This window comes from Athene noctua, chromosome 1 (assembly GCF_965140245.1).
Source record: "Athene noctua chromosome 1, bAthNoc1.hap1.1, whole genome shotgun sequence".
Classification (NCBI taxonomy): domain Eukaryota; kingdom Metazoa; phylum Chordata; class Aves; order Strigiformes; family Strigidae; genus Athene; species Athene noctua.
This window is the reverse complement of record NC_134037.1, coordinates 234,349,142-234,368,123: the sequence shown is the minus strand read 5'-3', so window position 1 is coordinate 234,368,123 and position 18,982 is coordinate 234,349,142. Positions and strand designations below refer to the sequence as shown.

At 37.9% G+C, this 18,982-nt stretch overlaps 1 protein-coding gene across 1 annotated transcript in view; it reads right to left on the bottom strand.

Annotated features, from left to right (window-relative positions):
- The window catches only part of RB1 (RB transcriptional corepressor 1), an 84,550-nt gene that overhangs the window by 4,261 nt on the left and 61,307 nt on the right, over positions 1-18,982 (bottom strand). The window contains exons 18-23 of the mRNA XM_074913019.1: positions 4,405-4,523; positions 3,830-3,975; positions 2,986-3,131; positions 2,315-2,419; positions 1,123-1,236; positions 865-1,031 (exon numbers count right to left, since the gene is read on the bottom strand). Coding sequence (XP_074769120.1) covers positions 865-1,031; positions 1,123-1,236; positions 2,315-2,419; positions 2,986-3,131; positions 3,830-3,975; positions 4,405-4,523 — 797 coding nt within the window. The remainder of the gene's footprint in view (positions 1-864; positions 1,032-1,122; positions 1,237-2,314; positions 2,420-2,985; positions 3,132-3,829; positions 3,976-4,404; positions 4,524-18,982) is intronic.

Below are 18,982 nucleotides of genomic sequence, written 5' to 3'. Positions count from 1 at the left end.
CAATGATAGAAACATCCACTAATTTGCACAGCTTAGCATAAAACATTAACAAAGTCTCTTCCTTTCTCTCTACATTAACAGTGCAAACCTATACTACACTTTACTGTGTTGAGACTGTCCACTTTCTACTCAGGCCAGTGAATTCTGAATCACCAAATCAACCATACCATACAGATAGAAAAGATACTGTGGCTTGAAAGAATCCCCCCTCAGCCTGTCCCTTATCAGCAGGAAGATACTTCAGTGCTGGGTACCCAGATAATCATCCTTTCATCGTCACCTTTAGGTGTTTGCTAATTGAAGCCATGCAGGACTTCAACCTCAAATATACAATATTTTAACTTTTGTACACAGTGGGCCAGGTGCAATGGGACTCACTTGATCCTAGTTTGAAAAATCCACTGGACACTTGCACATTTGCTGCCATCTTCATCGGTAAGAATTAGTGATCAACAGTTTGAAATGTTCTGCTCAGTCAAGTAAACACCCTGAACTATTTTGTTCCAAAAAAGTATTTTGTTTTTAAACAAGTGTACAAAGCTCATCTATGTCTGTCAGGAGTGTGATCCAAAGTCAAAGCCAACAAAATTTAAGCAACTAGGTCAGAAAACCCCTCTTGGTTGTGACCATTCTAAAGAAAAGGAAAAAAAAAAACCAAACTCCTTGAGCACAGTGACTTATCTGAAACAGAAAAGCGCTCAAAGATGAATAAAGATTCCAAATACAGGACACAAACTTTTAATCAGTAAAGGTACAATAACCACAGACTACTGATAAACTAGACTGTGATTTTCTAATTTGCTTCCACTAAAATCCCCAAAATACCTTTAAATTTAGTCAAAGAAATGCTTGTCAATAACCCACCTAGACCTTGGAGTCATCTTTGTGGGTGACTGAAACCCATCAGAGAATTTGTATGGGCTCTTCAAGGGTGAAATGTAGATGTTATTGCCAGCAGGGACACGCCGAGGAGAGTTGGAAAACTGGTAAGGGCTGCGAGGAATGTGTGGGATGGGTGACAGAGTGGGAGGCTATAAAAATAATAAAATAATCATGAGGGTTTATTGTCTATATATTCCCATTCTATTAAATAATTAATACTGAACACAACTAACAGCTTACCCTGTTGGAGGCATACTGCAAAATGTTTGTTTTCAGCTTCTGCATAAACACCAAGTTGTAGAAGACTATAATGGAGTCATACTGTTCTTCCCTGATAAGAACACGCTTGAAAGTCTACGTAAGAGTGAGAAAATCATACACAGTTGTAAAAAAAAAAAAAAGAGGCACAATTTTACATGTGACAAACTCACAAACCCATTCAAAAAACCTGTGTTAGATAAGAACTAAGATGGTGTAAGAGCTAAGATGGCATGGGTATTGTATACAAGCCATTGTAACTACTATTGTACTATTTAGAACTGTTATAAATTGTGGGTTTTTTTCCCCAATGTGTATGAACATCGGTAGGGGCACCTATTTAATTAAATGGCACAGCCCCCTAATGCAAATGCAGTTCATCAGTATGATAACATTTTCCAAATATAAGCTCCATTTACTTTAACACATGCAACTGTCAAAAAAATGGCTTTGCTACTGGGCATGCCTTGCAAGGCTAAAAAAATCATTACTGAGCTGATGAAGATAAAATAGTTCTTTAGGCTTGGAGACAAATGTCTGAAGTTTAGCCAAGACGCACAAACACACTATGAGAAATTCTGCTAATAAAAGGATGCCTACAGGTCAATTAATTCTTTGGCTGTTTTATTTTCTATTGATTTAATTATTATTTTATGCAAAAATTTAAAGAACTCTAATTAGAGTTAAGCCTGCAACTTTAATACATACATACATGTTTGATATATAACCATACAACTCTGATATCTAACCATATTTCTATAAAAGCTGCTCAAGAAAGTTATCTGCTTGTCTGCATTTAATGCCCAATGGAAGTTAGGTAACTTTTAAAAAAACTTGGGCTGCTTCAGAAAATCCTTTTAGCAATACATCTGAACCTTTCATAAACTCCAAATAGAATCATTGCCCATTACTTAGTATCTTTAAGTAAAAGAGTGGAATGAAGTTTGCTTTCTGAGGAGAGTAACCAAACTATTTGAGCAAGATGTTTAAAGAGATATTTAGTACTAGAGCCAGTTTTCTCCTCCACAAAATGGAGATGCAGTGAAGCAGAAGTTGTCTTTTGTATGTTCAAGTGCAGTTTGTTAGTGGTTTGGGGTTTTTTTTGTTTTAGACAGAGAGAAGCAATTAACATATAACATTTTTATGGAGGGATAACATTAAAGACTTTCCATACCTCTTGATTGGTGTTGGGAAGCTCCTTGTATGCCGAAACTATTATTTTAAATCTAAGATCTACATTCTTGACTTTGCATATGCCATACATGGAACACATCATGATCTATTGAAACAAGAAAAGACAACTGGAAATGTTAGAATTAGTTCAGCTTCTTCATTTCAAGTTAAGAAATCAATTGATGAGCTTTCTATTACTGATTGTGCTCTGGAAACTAGCATGGAACTCAACTTCATAAGAACTTCCAGAATATAGGTCAACTACCATCCCCTCCATTTCTGTATGACAGTCAATTAATTTGAGCTGATGACATCTTCTCAAACTCATTTCACATGCTGTAATTCTAGGGTAGAGTAACAAAATGTTTATCAGCCACACACACTGTCTTCCCAAAGAAAATCAGTATTTTCTTATGCAAATTATCAGAAAATTTGATGTGTCTCATTATTTTGAAAATAGCTGTAAATGGTATTTGAAGATCGCATAGTAAGTAACTGCTAGTACTTAAAAAAACCTGAGATGATAGACTTCACTCTAACTTAATTTCTCCTTTGAGTGATCAGTAGAGAAGTAGAAACTCTGATTACAATTTCTAATGGCTAAGGAATGTATAACGAACATTTCATTCAGGATTCTTTTTAAAGTTTTTAAAACTTTTTTGTTAATGTTACCTGGTCCAAGTGCCTGTCTCTCATAAGTTCATACTCATTTTGCAGTGTGTGCTGAAAGAGGGTCCAGATCAAGGGTTCCAGGTCGGGATGTTCAGAGAGAAGCCGAAAGAACAAGGTACGTAGTCGAAGATAGGCCAGTAGATACACTTCAGAAATGAGAAGAAAAATATACTGAAATTGCAATAATAGGGATATACAAAATAAAAGGAACACGATGGAGGATGGACAGCAACTGAACATTCACCAGCTCCCACTACAAAAACTACAAGCCATCAAATGAAGGTAGAAGCAGCCAGGTTCAAAATAAATGGAGAAGATTCTTCATACACAGGCAGTGGACACATGGAAGTCCACACCAAACAATGCCACGCATGTATGTCTACGTCGATTCAAAAAGAGTCTGAATAAGCATTTGGAACATGAATCTACTGAGAGGTACTAAGCAGACACATCACAAAAGACTCAGGAAAACCCCTGAGCCTGAGAAAGTCAAAGCTTGGGAAAACATTCAGAGGAAGCACCGTATATACTTGCACAGTTCTTAAGCTTCCCATGACATCTATTTATGATCACTGCTGGAAGAAGGATGCTATGACAGAAGAACCCTCCATCTGGGCCCATATGGCCGTTCTCACAATCAGCAGATAGGTTTTCACTTTGAAATTGCAGTGTGGGCAGTACATGCATTAACCTGCTGGCACTGTTCTACTGTTTCTTCCAGAGGCAGCTGAGGGTTTGCATGGTGTTTACTACTGATTCTATTATAATCTGTTAAGCTCTAAAACCTGAAAAAGATAAGTAACAAGAGATAACTGCCATTTCAGCACGTACATAAGCAACAAACCTTTTTTGTAGAACAGAGAGAGGGAGGTAGACTTCTGTGGTTTTTGTGTCTGGGGGGTCGCACCTGGCTGAGCATCTGGAGTGGAAGTACCACTTAGAGAAGGTCCAGATGCTTTCTTCTTAGGAGATCTCACAGGAGAAAGATAGCTGGAGATTGAACATTTATTAAGCACTTAACATCACAGGATAAAGGAAAAATTTTGTATGAATAATACTTGAAGGAACTCTTCCCTCTTCCCACTTTAGAAGAAATTAATTGCTACTGTAACCTGTTTTTCCCATATCAAGAATTAAAAATTCAAGTTATTGATTAAATACCTGATAAAGGGACTTTTATATACCTAGGCAAGTAAGGTAACAGTTTGCAATTACAAGTTTGATAGGGCTTGGAAAAAATTCTTTTGGAATTTGATTTAGCTAAATTTTCTTGTATATTAAGCAACGGAAAATACAACAGCTCAGCATAACCTAAGTACCAAGCCTAACAAGTAGAAAAACAGAATAGAAGTGGATTTAAACATTAAAGGCAATTTTAATGCCACATTTTACTAGACCTCAAGCAAGTATGTCACTTACAGGTCTGCGGCAGTGTGATTATGCTGGAGAGGCAGATTGAGAGTGGAAGTGGGCTCAGGCTGATCAGTTTGGCCTTCTCGTTCTTTTGACTGCTTGATAAGATCGAACAGAGGTGACCCCTAGAAAAATGACAGTCACGGTATGTTATACAGAGAATAGACAACCACACTGGATGGATTTTGTTCCTTCTTCTCCAACCTCTGAAATACGATCCTAAGCAGAACATTAACATTTTGAAATACCTCAGAACATTGATACTTTGCCAGATAAATTTTAACTGACAAATTTTAACTATTAAATACACTAAAAACCTTTTCTGTTTCAATAGCAGTCCATTAGATATAGGGTAACTACAGAGTTGAGGCATAGTTGTATTCTAGAATCTCTTACTACTTCCTCTTAAATAGCCATTCCTGAGAAGAGCAAACAGTACAAGAAAATATATAAAAGATCACATTTCAAAAAAATAAAATAAACAAAACAAACCCCCCACCCCATTGGTGACTGAAAGTTACTGCTGTCAATCCATTTCTGTTAAAACAGCTACACAATATTTTACATACAATACTATACAAACCATGGTCATAACTCATCTATGTGCACTGGGAACTATTTCAATCTCTCTGCAGTGTCATGTTCCAGAGTGTACCTCTGGCAAGAGTTGTAGTTACTGTAGATACATTAAGTTTCTGCCCTCATGCCCAAAAACAAACATAATTTTGATTTTAGGTCAGTTATCAGTACTTTAGGTAAGGCAGCTGGAATACGTCTGAACCTACTAAGAGTCTGAGGTAAGAGGCGACGCAGAGAGGATGTAAGCAGAATGGAGAAGCTTCTGGCTGAAGCAACAGTAGTACTACTGCCGACGTTAGTAATAAACACCCGTCTGCAGAAACAAAACCTCAGGCTTTTGCTGCTTGTGTGTCATGTACAGAATAGAGTTATGCTGAGACAGCAAGATTGCATGGGAAAATAATTTGGCACTGTATTTATAACTAACTTTGAAAACACAGGGTTGCTGGCTTCCATTTTTTATTTTCTTTAAACAGGAGACTCATCCTTGAGCACAATGTTGCCTTCCGACAGTGTAGCATCCAAACTCCAGAAGCAACAGAAGAACTTCTGATTAGCAACTATCTGCCTTCTTGGGGGGAAAGCAATGTCCATAATACTGGGAATGAAGTGGGGAAAAACAGACATTCAACGTTTTCCTCCAAATCATCTACCAAAGGATAGCAGTAAAACCAATCGGCTCAACACTTTGTACATAATGCATCGTTCAATTGTCCAAGGTCTATTTGATCCTATAAATTCACGTTACTAATATTAAAATATGATGGCATGGCACAGGCACAACGACAAATCTGTAGCTACCAGAACAAGCACAGCCACATGTAAAGCAAGCTGCACCACATAAGGCAATTAAGAAAAGGCTTAGTAAAGCTAAACTAGATTTACAGATATTAAATCTAGCATTAAGACTTTCCTCATTTAGCCTTATTTCTAAGATGACACTTCTGAAATGCATGAACTAAAAATTCAGAGCAACAAGATGAGAGTGACTTGAGCTTTACAATTTTTCACATTGTGTAACTTTTAAATTATGATTTTGACAATACTGGAGCTGTTCCATCCATAACAGAAAAACATCAGTTACTGACTCATAATCACATAGTTATTTCTCCATCATTTCTCAAACAGATCAGGTCTTGGGCTGGTTTGCGTCATCTTTCTGTGTACTGAGGAGTGCATGCACTTCTCACTTGCTTCTTTCAGTGCTGCCCTTGCTGGAAATTCAGAGACATGACCTTCTCTATTTCTCGTTCTTTTGGCCACTTGGCCTCTTCCTTTTTATTATTCCCATCCGTGTTTCACTGTGCTCTGAAGAATCCAAGTTTCTTTCCCAGAGCAATCACTAATTCATTGCTGAAACATCTCTTGATTCCTTGACTAAAAGTGAATCCCACTTCATTCATTTCACATTTTAGCTATTAATGACTGCAAAAGGGGTTGATAAAGGGGAATGAGAGATCAAGAAACAGAAGCAAAAGTTACTATTTTTGAAGTTAGCACTTGAGAAGAGCAGTTCCAGATCCTCTCTCAACCCTGCTTCTATTTTCACTACACAGTGTTATTTCATTAGATAAGACCAGGGTACACAGCAGATTGCTACCTATGGAAGGGATCTGCCTATTTTTGCATCATTTCCACTCCTCCTCTTCTACTTGCCAGCACTGACAATCAGTCAGCCTCCACATAAGTCACTGTGATGCACTAAACCAGCAGAAAGTTAACAGAGAAAGCACAACCGGATTTAAGCCAGCTCTGCAGAGAGTCACAGAGCCAGAAGCATTAAGACATGGCAGCAACACCACGGAGGTTGGGAGCAAAGCAGGGAAGCAGAAAACTGGAAGTATGAGATGTCCCGCTTTCACTGACAACAACCTGTTCAATCAGCTGGTTGTCAGGAATTTATGAAACGTACCACTGCTTTCCATCAGTCAGATGAACTACAGTTAACAAGAGGATATTCTTTGTGTAGAAACAGCTATATACAGAGACCAAGTAGCATCTTTTCTTGCTCCAATGGAGCAATTACATCTTTCCTGTCTCCCACAAATACTAATTGACACTGTGGTTAAAAAATGTGGCAAAACAAATGGGGTGTTGTCACCCAGCTGGCCCCCAGCAGCACAGAGCAGCCAGCATCAGCAGTAGTGGGATGGGAGAAAGCACCGGCACAACGCGTTCTCTTGGGCAAACCACGGTTGGGGTGCCTAACCTGACTGCAGAAACTTTGATAGCGCTACGGTTGCACAACACAGGAAAAGGTTATTTAGTTTTCAGACCTGGTGAAATTTAAGGTGGGTGTTATGCCTATCACAATTTCCACCTTACATCTAAGATGATTTTCGACAAAGCCCTCTGAGCTCTTCCCCAGGGACCCCTACCATTCTTATTGGTAGCTTTCCAAATGCACAGCCATGTAGTTGGAAAAGAGAAGTAGGTTCTACACTGAGGAGATTGCTGCCTCACAAAAAATCCTAATGCATGCACTAATGTAGAAATACGCAGAGATGAATTCTCTCAAATCCATCTACACACCACACTGCAAAATCGATGGGTTAATTACAACCTTGCCTCCTTTCTCTATATTTAAATGCGAAAAAGGCTTCTACTTAGTGACTCTAAAGTGCATTCTAGAGCTTACAGGAAGTTTTCAAGCTTATCAGGGCAAACTCTGGTCAGCTTTAGTCCCACTACTTGGTACTCAGCAATCTACCTCTCACTCGAATAAGCCAAATACAATTTACAGGACAATTACCAGTCCTCTAAGTAACAGTCACAAAAGGACTTTAGCCCCTGGGTCCAGCTTTATTGAACAGGAATATTTATTAGTAAGCTGTTTCTAAAGAAACATTATTCATGCTATCTTACAAATTTTATATTGCTTTGTGAAGCTTTTAAGCAGCATTCCAGGTGAACAGGTCACAGCCAATGCATTCCTTTCACTTGAAAGGAGTTTTGCAGGTTTTACTTTAATTTAATGGTCAGTAAGTGATTAATGTTACTACATGCAGACACAGAATAAATTTTACTAATTAAGCAAAATACTACTTTGCATTTGAGACTTCCCTGCAATGGCTAGAGAAACCCCATTTTATTACTGCCAAAAGGGAAAAAGCAGTTAAGACCTAAAATTTCTCAGGGTCAAATAACCACTGGTATCAGAATGAAGACTAAGACTGAAATTTGACTCGGTCCCCTCTCACACTACCCAAGGCTAAGTATAACTCTGCAACGCTAAACTCCATTAGTTAAGTGGGACTTCGTTAAGTGAGCCTCTGCAGAACGTCCTCCTGCAGCAACACCTGCATTGCAAGTATCTGCAGTGATTTTTCCCAGTCTGAAAGCTCCTTTTATAGATAAAACAGGCAGAATATCCTGTTGGCTAATCTTTATTTGGCTATGATGAAACTGCAGGATACACAGGTGCTTCCTACTCTTTACATCAGCTCTGTCCCAACAACATGTTTAACTGGACTTTGGTTTCCATGAAAAGATTAAACAAAAGACCTAAATCCTTAAATACGGGGAACAGCTACCATGGGGTTTGGGTGTCATCCACTGACAACAGAGGAAGTCCTTGAGCAGTTTTATTCTCAGTAGTGCTAATTATCAGTTTGCAGTATTTTTAAAAAACAGCTTTGTCTTTGTTTTCTATTGCTTTATGTTTTTATTATTTATAATAATTTCCTAATAGATTTTCAGGCTTTAGTTATTTGTCCACAATAAATTTTAAAGTTGCGTTTATCACCAAACTGTGTACATCTCAATGCCAAGCTCCCTTGGGCTTGTTTTTTCACTTATTATATAATCAACACCTCAAATTATTGCATCAGTCAATATAACACATAATATTAAGAAATGTAGTTCTTCACAATATGCTAAAAGTTGGCTGTGATTTTGCAAGGCAAAACAAAGCCAATTTAGAATTGACAGCCTTGGAATGCAAGTGCAAAGACTGGACTGGCGTGAACTACTTCCACCCCTCCTTCCCATGACGGAATCGCACACCCAGAAAGTTGACTTTTGCTTGCAATTGTATTTTCAGAAATTTCACGACAATTCATATTCAGAATTCTGAAATAATTTAGGCCTGCCAAAACAAAATGTACTTCACAATGTAAATTTAAATAGTACTTACCACGAAAAAATAGTAAGATTAAGGACCGTGGTTTAATTTCATACATTTGTGTTATATAAATTATATTCCTATTAGAGCCTGTTCTTACAAAATTTATACAGAAAAACATTAACAACTGCAGTGTTAATGGTTTAATTCATATAAGAATACTGACAGATCTGCTTTTAACTCCTTAGAACAAACGTATGTTTAATACAAGTCCTACTCCTACCTTACTCATCACCAGCATTTAAGATCAAGTAATACTGTCATCAAGCTTTGTCAGGATCTCCTTTTAACTAAATGTGTAGTATACAGAGGAAGAAAAAAAAAAGCAGAAAAGAAACAGTGACTGTTAATTAGTTCTGGTCATTTGAAAGCAGTATTTTGATGGGCTTTTCCTCCTCACACAAGAGGCTCAGAAAGTCTTACACAAAAGAGGAAGTGATAAACACACACTGATACACATGCATGAAAACTTTGATTATTTGATGTCCCTGATGCAAAGCACACGAGCAGCTGACCTGAGAGTGGATGCCCTATCCTCAAACTTGTTTGGAATTTTCACTTTCAGTTGTCTCATGTTCCATTTTCTTAGAAAATTAAAAGAGAAAAATAGTTGTTGCACCAGAAAAAAGAATAACTGCTTCTGGTCTGGCACGTAGGACCCGTTGTGGAAACGTGGAACCAATTTAGGCAGTCTCTAGTGAATCACTGCCTGTGTATGCCTCTTAAACTTGTGTTGATTTAAATGATGCTGCAAATCCATTCTCTTTGCAGATTTTCAGTAACCTAGTCTTCCTCAAACACCTCCAGAGAAACCTGACAAATCTTAGTAGAACTCGGACATTATTTCAGAATAATCAATACCACGATTTTCAGTCCCTCCACTCCTAAAAATTGCTCTTCATTAGAAGATTTTATGTTAACCAACTATGTTTTACAGGGTCTCTCAGCAAAGGTCCATGAGACTACCCCACCGCAGGATACAAGAGTATCATCAAGATACACGTCCTAGCAATGGAGAAGGATGCATGTGAAAACAGCCATCAAACTTCTGAGAGGCCCATCACACATGTGTTTTCCCTAAAAATGACAGGAAAGTGTGGGGACAGATGAAAAAAACCACAAGAAGCATATCACAGCAAGACAGTTAACAGCCACCATGAAATATTTGGGGTGATAACTGTTTTTAAAAACAGCAAAGTGAAGCTATATTAAAAAGTGAAACAAATTTAGAGATGACCCAGGGATTCCAGCAACTTTATTTTTTTTCTCCAGTTTTTAAATTTTAACCACCATAAAGATGACAGACCTTCTGTGTTAAGATAGTGGTATGTATGTTCAAAATATGGTATGTTCAAAAATATTAGACTGATGATAATACTGCAAATACTGACACAGTTATTCCTTTGTAGCTCTGCAAACCAATCAGCAGTTGAATATTGAAGAAAAAAATGAACCATGATCATCAGGACTGCTTCTATTTGCCAAGCCTGTGAGACTAACTTTAAAAATTGCTTTGAAAGGAGTTTTGAAAGACAGTCTACAAAGAGAACTACATTTTTATTCAACTATTTTGTTTAAACTACTCAGGATGACCCTGGAAGACTGCTACTATACGACTCGCAGTAGGCTCTTGCATCACTTCCTCCAGAAGTTTTTCTGCTCAAGACTCACACAACTTACAGCGCTTTTTATAAAGAAAAAGAAAGGCTCGCTGAGTATCTAAGGAGTTAATATTCAGCACACTAGAGCCTTAACTACACATAATCAGTACAAGCCAGTATTCCACCAAAAGACACAGTCTCAAACTTCTCCATCTACCTGTGCCCTTCCTCACTCCTCCCCACCATCCCCAATCCCTCTTGTGTCATTAGAGTTGGAGATCTGGTCCAGGGAACTGAGGTTTTGTTGTTGTTTTTATTTATCTGGAGATTTTCTTGTTGGTTTATGTAAACACATTTGGCAGGGGAGGCCTTAGTTTTACATTCAGAGCAGCTGCCCTATCCAGTTCACCTTATGGCAATGCAAGTGTTTGCATTTTATCAAATGACAAGACAGAAACGACCAACTGTAGGATGACATAAATGATCTTTCAGTGGCAGTGCCAGGGCAAAGAAAGGGAAGTTATGCCTCACAAATTCCCAGGTTTCTCCTCTAAAGCAGTCAACATGTCTTTGAATGGGGTGATCCTGTAGAAGATCTTCAGATCAGAGGCTCTGACAGGCTCCTTCAAGTAAGGCTCTTTGAAAAATGTGCTGCCGTACGGCAGATGGGAATACAGTTAACTGGCTAAATGAGAGAGATTGAAAGTATGAATAAATGGTCAATTTTCACAGTGGAGAGAGGTTATCGGTGAAGTCTCATGCTCTCTGCTGGGACTGCTGCTATTTAACATTCACAAATGGCAGAGAAGTGTGGCAGAAGCAGGGAAGAGAAGGTTGCTAGAAGCACAAAATTATTCCGTTTTAGGAAAAACAAGCTCACAGCAAAAAGATGTCATGACTTTCAATGACTGCATGATAATTCTCAACAACCTTAAACTATAAAAGCACTACAGAGTGTGAAGACTTTTTCAGTACAGGAAGCGGAGAAGAGATGCTTTAAAGGACCGTTACATTAGCTGAAATCTCTCAGTATTTAAGAACAACACTTCTATAGTTACTTCCACATATGAAAAATTATTACACTCAGGAGCAAAACAGCAATCAAGTACTTAATTGAAGAACTTTTGGGCCACAAAATGCCTATCTTAGTGAAGAGAATTTATTTATGTCATTACTATTGCAACAATCAAACAGATCGCCACAGTACCACATCACACTTTCTAGCAGTTTCATTTCTGACTTACACAGTTCCGGTTCCCAGAACAACAATTAAGAGCAGTACCAGGAATTATTTTTCCAAGTACAAGTGGAGACATGACAACGAAGTGCCTCTGAGACTTTCAGTTAAAGCCAGTAATTCAGTTTCAAGTCTCATGTTCTTTCCAGTTTCTCATTAGCTGGACAAATTTAGGTACAACGTACCACCACCAACTCTCTTAATCCAGCTAGAACTGGTAAGTGTGGCAGGAAACTTCTCAGACAGCAGTTTTTCAAAAAGCAGGACATTATCTTTTACCAGCGTAACCAAAGAGTCAACGAATTATGAACTGAATAAAAAAGGATAAACAGATAAAGTCCAGTGGATGTGCATGAGTATGTACAGAAAGACCAATTCTCTAGAACAAGTAATATTAGCTAGGGGGTGGTACATGTCCTGAAACCATTAAGAGTGGGCTGCTCTATGATGTTTAAAATTTAAAAGGACTATAAATACCTTGCAATGGGCTTTGTATAATCTAAAAGAGAAAAAGAGGACAAAGTCATTTGAGTTCCAAAAACAATACGCCATGTTTCATTACAAAATAAGGGAACACAAGCATGAAAACTGTTTTATGCAATGGATTTATCAACCACTTTTAGAAAATATTTCAATCTGAAGAAAATTACACTTGACAAAGAGAAGACAGACAAAAATGGAAATTTTGTTACAGAAAGTAACAAAACTATCAGCATAACAACATTTTGGACATAAACCCATACTCTTACGAAGAGTTTTGATCTTAATTTGAGTCAATACTTCTGTGACTACCATTACAGAATATCTCAAGATCAGTTACCTCAGTTTATACCTAGTATTTGCTCAAGGCAGACAAAACCTGGCAGTTACGGTGTTGCGCTTAGCTTTCAACGCAGGAGGATATATAGAGCTTCTGAGCACTCAGCTGACAGAATTTAACAAGATGTCTCCAATTAAACACTTCTGCCTTACAGTTATTTAACAATCAGACGAAATACAGGATAACAGAAGTACAGAGTAGTGCACTGGAAATCAGATTAACAAGGTAAGATTTAAAAAATGTCTTTGGCTATTATTTAAGTTTTCATTAAAAATACATTCTTCCCAATCTGAAAATAAATAATTGAATTTTGACAGTGTGATACAGAACAGTATCAAAATCACTTACCAATGTCTTGTCTAAACAGATCTGAAACAAAAACTTGGAAGACACTGGTGTCTAGTAAATGAGGGAGTCAGAAATGTCTTACACTAAAACATGTAGAGTATCCATGGATATACTCTAGGATCCTCAAAAAGACTAAAGAAACCTTAATACAATGCAATATATCTGCTTTAATTTTCTTCTATCACCAAAAAATGTAGCTGAGCTAGCAAAGAGGGGCAAAAACACTAAAAAGGGGCGAAAAAATCTAAACAATTTATGTAAGATCTAAGTGAGCATGTCTGTGTGATAACCTGTAGCTACAGCTATGGTCACTTGGACCTCAGCAACCATCTGCAGGAAGCTTGAGCTAACATTTCCCCCAATCAGGACAGTATTATTTTTCAGAAAATAATGTAAGACATGATATTCGGTGCCTTTCCTCATGGCCACACCCAAAAATGTTTTTTGAAGGCTGATCAGTGAAGACTAGCTCAGGTTCTGCAAAAACATGCTGGAAGGGATAACATTTCCCCTTTAAGATATTTAGAGCAACATGATGCAGGAAATTGCTGATTTACAGTGCTTTAACACACTTTGTTTCCAGTTTACACCATAAGGTCAAACCTAAATACTTTTCTGTGTAAATACAACAGCCCCATACACTAAGTCTGATTACTGGGTGTCATAGAGGACAATTGCTGGTCACTACTTCATGTAAAATCAGCTACTTCAATTAGCCTTGCCAGTTTGTGGGCCAGCAGAATGAATGCATGGAAATAAGGGCACACTGTCATTCTGAATTATTTGACTAACAAATAACAGATATGTAGTAAGTTGTAACATAGCCAGTATTGACAGTACCATAAAATTTTTGTTGCCAACTCAACCTTCTCATTTCAAGCTTGTTAAAAACTGGACCAAGGTGAGGTTTTTTACCTTAGCTATCTGAACTACATAAACTACCAGAGTAGAGTGTAAAGGTGAGTTGAGAGAAAATGGGGTTTTGGACAAAACTGCCTGAGTGCTGAAGTACAATAGCAAGTTAGATCCTGCTGATGCCCAGGGAAATGACACAAATTTGCATTTAAAATTCAGTGCACTTCTATTTGGATGGCTCCTGAGGGATCTAGGAAAGCAGCGTTAATCTTCAAGTTTTAAAATCAGCAGTTATAAAAAGACAAATATCGTGGGTTTTGGTTTTTTTTTTTTTTTCAGATATACCACATACCAGATCCCCCACTTCACATTTGAATATCACTGATCAAAAACTTCACACCCCGTGGGAAGGCCTTGTGCTACACATCTATGCAGCTGAAGGACCCATACTCAGTGTCCAGTCTTCCCATGTGCAGCCCCTTCACCCACCCATTCTAGAATCTGAAGCCAGAACTGGGTTTGAAGGCTCCTTGCAAGACCCATGATGGCAACCAGCTGCCTCAGAAGAAGGGCCTTACAAAAGCCATGCTGGCCAAGAAGCATGCACCCAACTGGGGACTTAAAAACAAGGTTGCCCAGCTAAGACACAAGCATGTAAGTCTTGGGTCTTCATAAAGATAATGAGGAAATAACCCTCCTTTTAAACTGACAACATTTAAAAAGTAACATATCCTAAAAGAATGTCAAAATTTTGAGAACATTTTGATGCTGCTTCTTTTTGGTGTTCAGTTATTCCTGAGTGTAGGGAGATGTGTTTATGAAAATCAAGAAATTTGCATGTCCTCTGCTGTCTGCTTCCTCTGTGCAACACTTGCTCCTTGACCACTTATCTTTCAGTTGTATTTCTATTGGCATATAATTAAAAACTGCAACACGTACAGAAAAGAATGTACATGACTCCCTGAAGTAATAAATCAGTGACATTAGACAAGACATGAAGAGCACCTATCACCAAAGCAGTAAAACTGACTTAGCTGACAAGGTACATTAAATTACCAAATGATCAAAACCTGTGTTTCCCTTGATCTCATTAAATTACAAGTATCATGCTGTTTCCACAAGAAAATTGTGAAATCTTTCAGTAACAAAGTGTTTTTCTATTCAAGCTCTCTAAATTTTTGTTGTGAGAAACTCTCAGTCACTTGTTACCAGAGAAAAAACAAAGTTTCAGTGTTTCTGATTAATCCACTATGGTTTGCATCCTATTTTGAGAAAATTAAAGTCTTTTGCTCCTAGTTTTATTTCCTGAAACTTAAGGCAAATGAAATTAGCTTCTAAAGATTTTCTTTTTTTTTTAAATCAGTTGGTCTTTTTGGAAGAAATTTCACTGAAATATATTCCCACTGAAACTTTACATTTTATCAGTATGTTTTCCAACAAAAAGCATTTCAAGCTCTTTCTTCTAGTCCTACAATCAAGTTGTGGTATCTCTTTTATCAATTTCAATATAGCAGCTCACTGATCAGTGTTTTAAAAGGCATCATACTAATTTTAAAACTTGATCATGCTGTGAACTAGCATTGTACGTGATTTAATTCTGTTTGACTGATGTTGCATACAACCATGTCGAACTTGGTACTGTTTACTTTCTAGGGGTCAAGCAAATGCAGAAAGGTTGGGATGACTGGGAAGCCTTCCCCTCCCTCCAAGGGATTTTAAACTGACAGGCTTATAGAAGCCCCACAAAATGTTTCTCTTTAGTTCTCAAACTCTAGGGTGTAAAGGTTGCACATTATGTAGCTAAAGATGCAGTTTGAAGTCTGTTGAAATTTAACAGCTTCTCCTGTTATTTGCTCTAGAAAAACAAACCTGAATTGTAGCTGAGCCATTTCTCCCAAACTTACCTTTCACATACTTTCTACTTTGATCATTTCCTGCCATCAGCACACAGTGCAATACCGAAGCTTAGCATGCTTGAACTGTAAAGACCTGGAGTAAAACACGCCTCTTGCAAGCATGAAGACTTCAGCTACACCAACAAACAGCCTTGAGCACAGCTAGCACAGCTATGACAAAAGCAACTAAAAGTGCATTTTGATTGACAGGTCTGTGCAGGAAGAATGTGCAGATGCAAAACATGGTCAGATGGATTAAACAAAGTTTCCAATCCCAGTTATACAGATCTCCATACACCTTTCTCACTCCCACCAGAGAAGGGAGAAAGACTAAGGGGCAGAAAAAAAGGGTTCACTTAAAAAAAAAAAAAAAAAATCAATTCTATGGACTCTACCATAGAGATGAGGTCTGAAAGGATTATCTTAAAAGTAGTAAAATTTCCATGAAATTAAAAAGTCTGTTGTACTTTAATAAGGGAAATCTGTCTGCCTCAGAAAATTTAGAGAGTAAAAAGAGGACTTAAAAACATAAGTTGACCTTGAAATGTCAACACACTGCTTCTGGTAACAAACCATTTTCACACTGATTTAGGTATATACATTTAAATTATTCTGTGCATCTACACATTCCAGTGTTTTGCTACCTCAGAGGAAGACAAACAAAGAATGTATGGAAATAGCTGTCAAGTTTAAAGGATGCAATTTTACTCTGCTGTCTTCATTTTCACTGTAGAGAAAATGCCCGTTTCTGCTTTTGGCTAGTGTGGTATCTGTTATGGGCAGCTCCACCGACTTCACTACAAATATACTGATGTAAAACCTTCATAGAAACCAAAGCAAATATGTAAAGTATTGCGGTCCAGTGCATACCCACAAATACAGCAAAACAGCAGACAGAAGCCTTGCATATAAACATCCCTGTTTAACAAAAGCTTGTACAAGGCACCTCAACTCAGATGCAACAATCAATCAGTAGGAGTTCTATTATGGAGAGTTCTCTGTTGTTTTTTTTTTAACTTAAGTATCTAACAAGTTCCTCATATGTCATTCAGTGGGCATTTTCTATAGCTGTTCTGAAGCACATAAATCAACATCTAAGCCACAGCAAAACCAAGACATGTTTTACCATTCACTTTCAATGAAATAAGAGGCTGCAAATTAAGGTACTCCTGAAGTTAGACCCATAAATGACAATCTCAAAGAACCTGAATTTATCTTTCTGCTGCCTGGCTCTCTATTCTGTTTTAACTGCAGGTGACATGAGGTACCTGTAGCATATCTGTCTAACTCTCTAGATTGGTTGACATGAGCTTTTGGGCTGTAATGTGACAAGAAAATGGAAACCAGTACCAGTACCGAAGACAGCTGGCCCAAAGCACCAATCACGCTGAAGTCAGTAAGAAAACTTACACTATCTTCAATGGAATCCTGACGGGATATTTGTCTTACAAAGTTGTCATCCTTTATCACCCCTATTCATCTCAAACAGGAAAGCATAACTAGGCACGGTATGTCTGTATTACTGCTCATTTTTATCCTCCTTTGTGAAAACTTTAATCAGGCATACATGGCTCTTTTTTATTATATTGTAAATATTATTATTTCAAACCTTTTACATGAAAATAAATTATAGGGTAGTAGACCAGAAGCACAGATCTCACTTTTAAGCTTAGCAGAGGATCACACAGCCAACACTAAGTTAATGTCTGGCCAAGAGTCAAAACAGTAATTTGAAAGCCTCAAAGTTGAACATTCTACCAGAACACTTAGAGCAGTTTCACAATTGGTTTAAACCATTTCAAGTGCGCTGGTGCTTCTCCAAGTTACACATCTGCACTTTCTGCTTCATCCCCTGCTTTAGCAGTTACAACTATGGAAATTATGTATTCATTAGGATTAGTTTAAAACCAAATATTTCTCCTCATTGAGCTGAGCGTGCATATACACACAGCACAAGGGAAGAAGCAGAGAGAGAAGCCTGAAGGGATGGCAGTAGGACTACTTTGGGCAACAGCCTGCATTTAAACTTTTAAGTCAGTCATAAAAACTGTATCAGAACTCAATGAATTCAAGTACAGAGAGAGTTAAGGTAATATTTGTAAGCAGAAGTAGGACATTTGAGGTCTTTCCTAAATAACAGGTACCTAATCCACTTAATCTTAGCCCCTGCCCCAATATCAACCAATCTTTCTTTTTTCTTTCAAACATGATGTAACTACTGAAACTTACAGCGAATGATTTTCAATACTACTGCTTTTACTTTAGATTAGAAGGACTTGTGTATCCAAAAGTTAATTTTTTCCCATCTGTACCACTGAACCACTAAACCACCACAGACAACAGCTGAGAAAGTCTGACAAACCCCAGAAACTTGAGTAAGGGGTGTGCAGGACAGCATATGCTTAGCAGATCTTGTTAGATCTCATTCTAACACCACCAATGGAAGTACCTGGAGGAGCCAAACCCTACTGCACGGACAGCTCACTGAGAACTGCAGGGGAAAGATTCTATTCTCAATGTAGTGCCTTTTTCTGAGGCTAAACAACCTTGTTTCAGAGGACTTGCTCTCTTACAGCAAAGGATGAGAAATAAGAGCACAAGACAAGTGTCTAACAAGAGCACTTGCTCAGAGTATGAGACAAGGGTTCCAGCCTCCCCTCTCCTGCCAGGGTCAAACCAATGTCTCCCAGACAAACGCTTTGCCCCTTCCAGGAAGATTATTAATACAGATCCAAGTGAAAATGGTGCATTTGTGACAAATGTTCTCTCAACCAACCTTCAGACCTCTGTAGAAGCTCAGCTGATGAAAAAATGGCTCTGCCTTTTCTCACGTACTCGTCTTTTCCATTTGAGAGCCTCACTCCACTCCTTCCAATATTCCAGCAGAAAATTTTAAAATATCATGCCAGAAACATGTTCTTTGTCCCTCCTACAAAGTTTTGACATTTCCTTTCTTACCTTTTAGGTATTAGTTGATTGCCACCCTGTAAATAAAACTGCTAAATGTGGTCAACAATGTAGTTAAAAAGTTCATAAAGTACTGCATTTGTTTCATAAAACTTCAGGATATGGGCTGGAAGAAAAGAGCAGTTGGGGGAAGTCAGCTGAATTACTTGTAATTGCTGT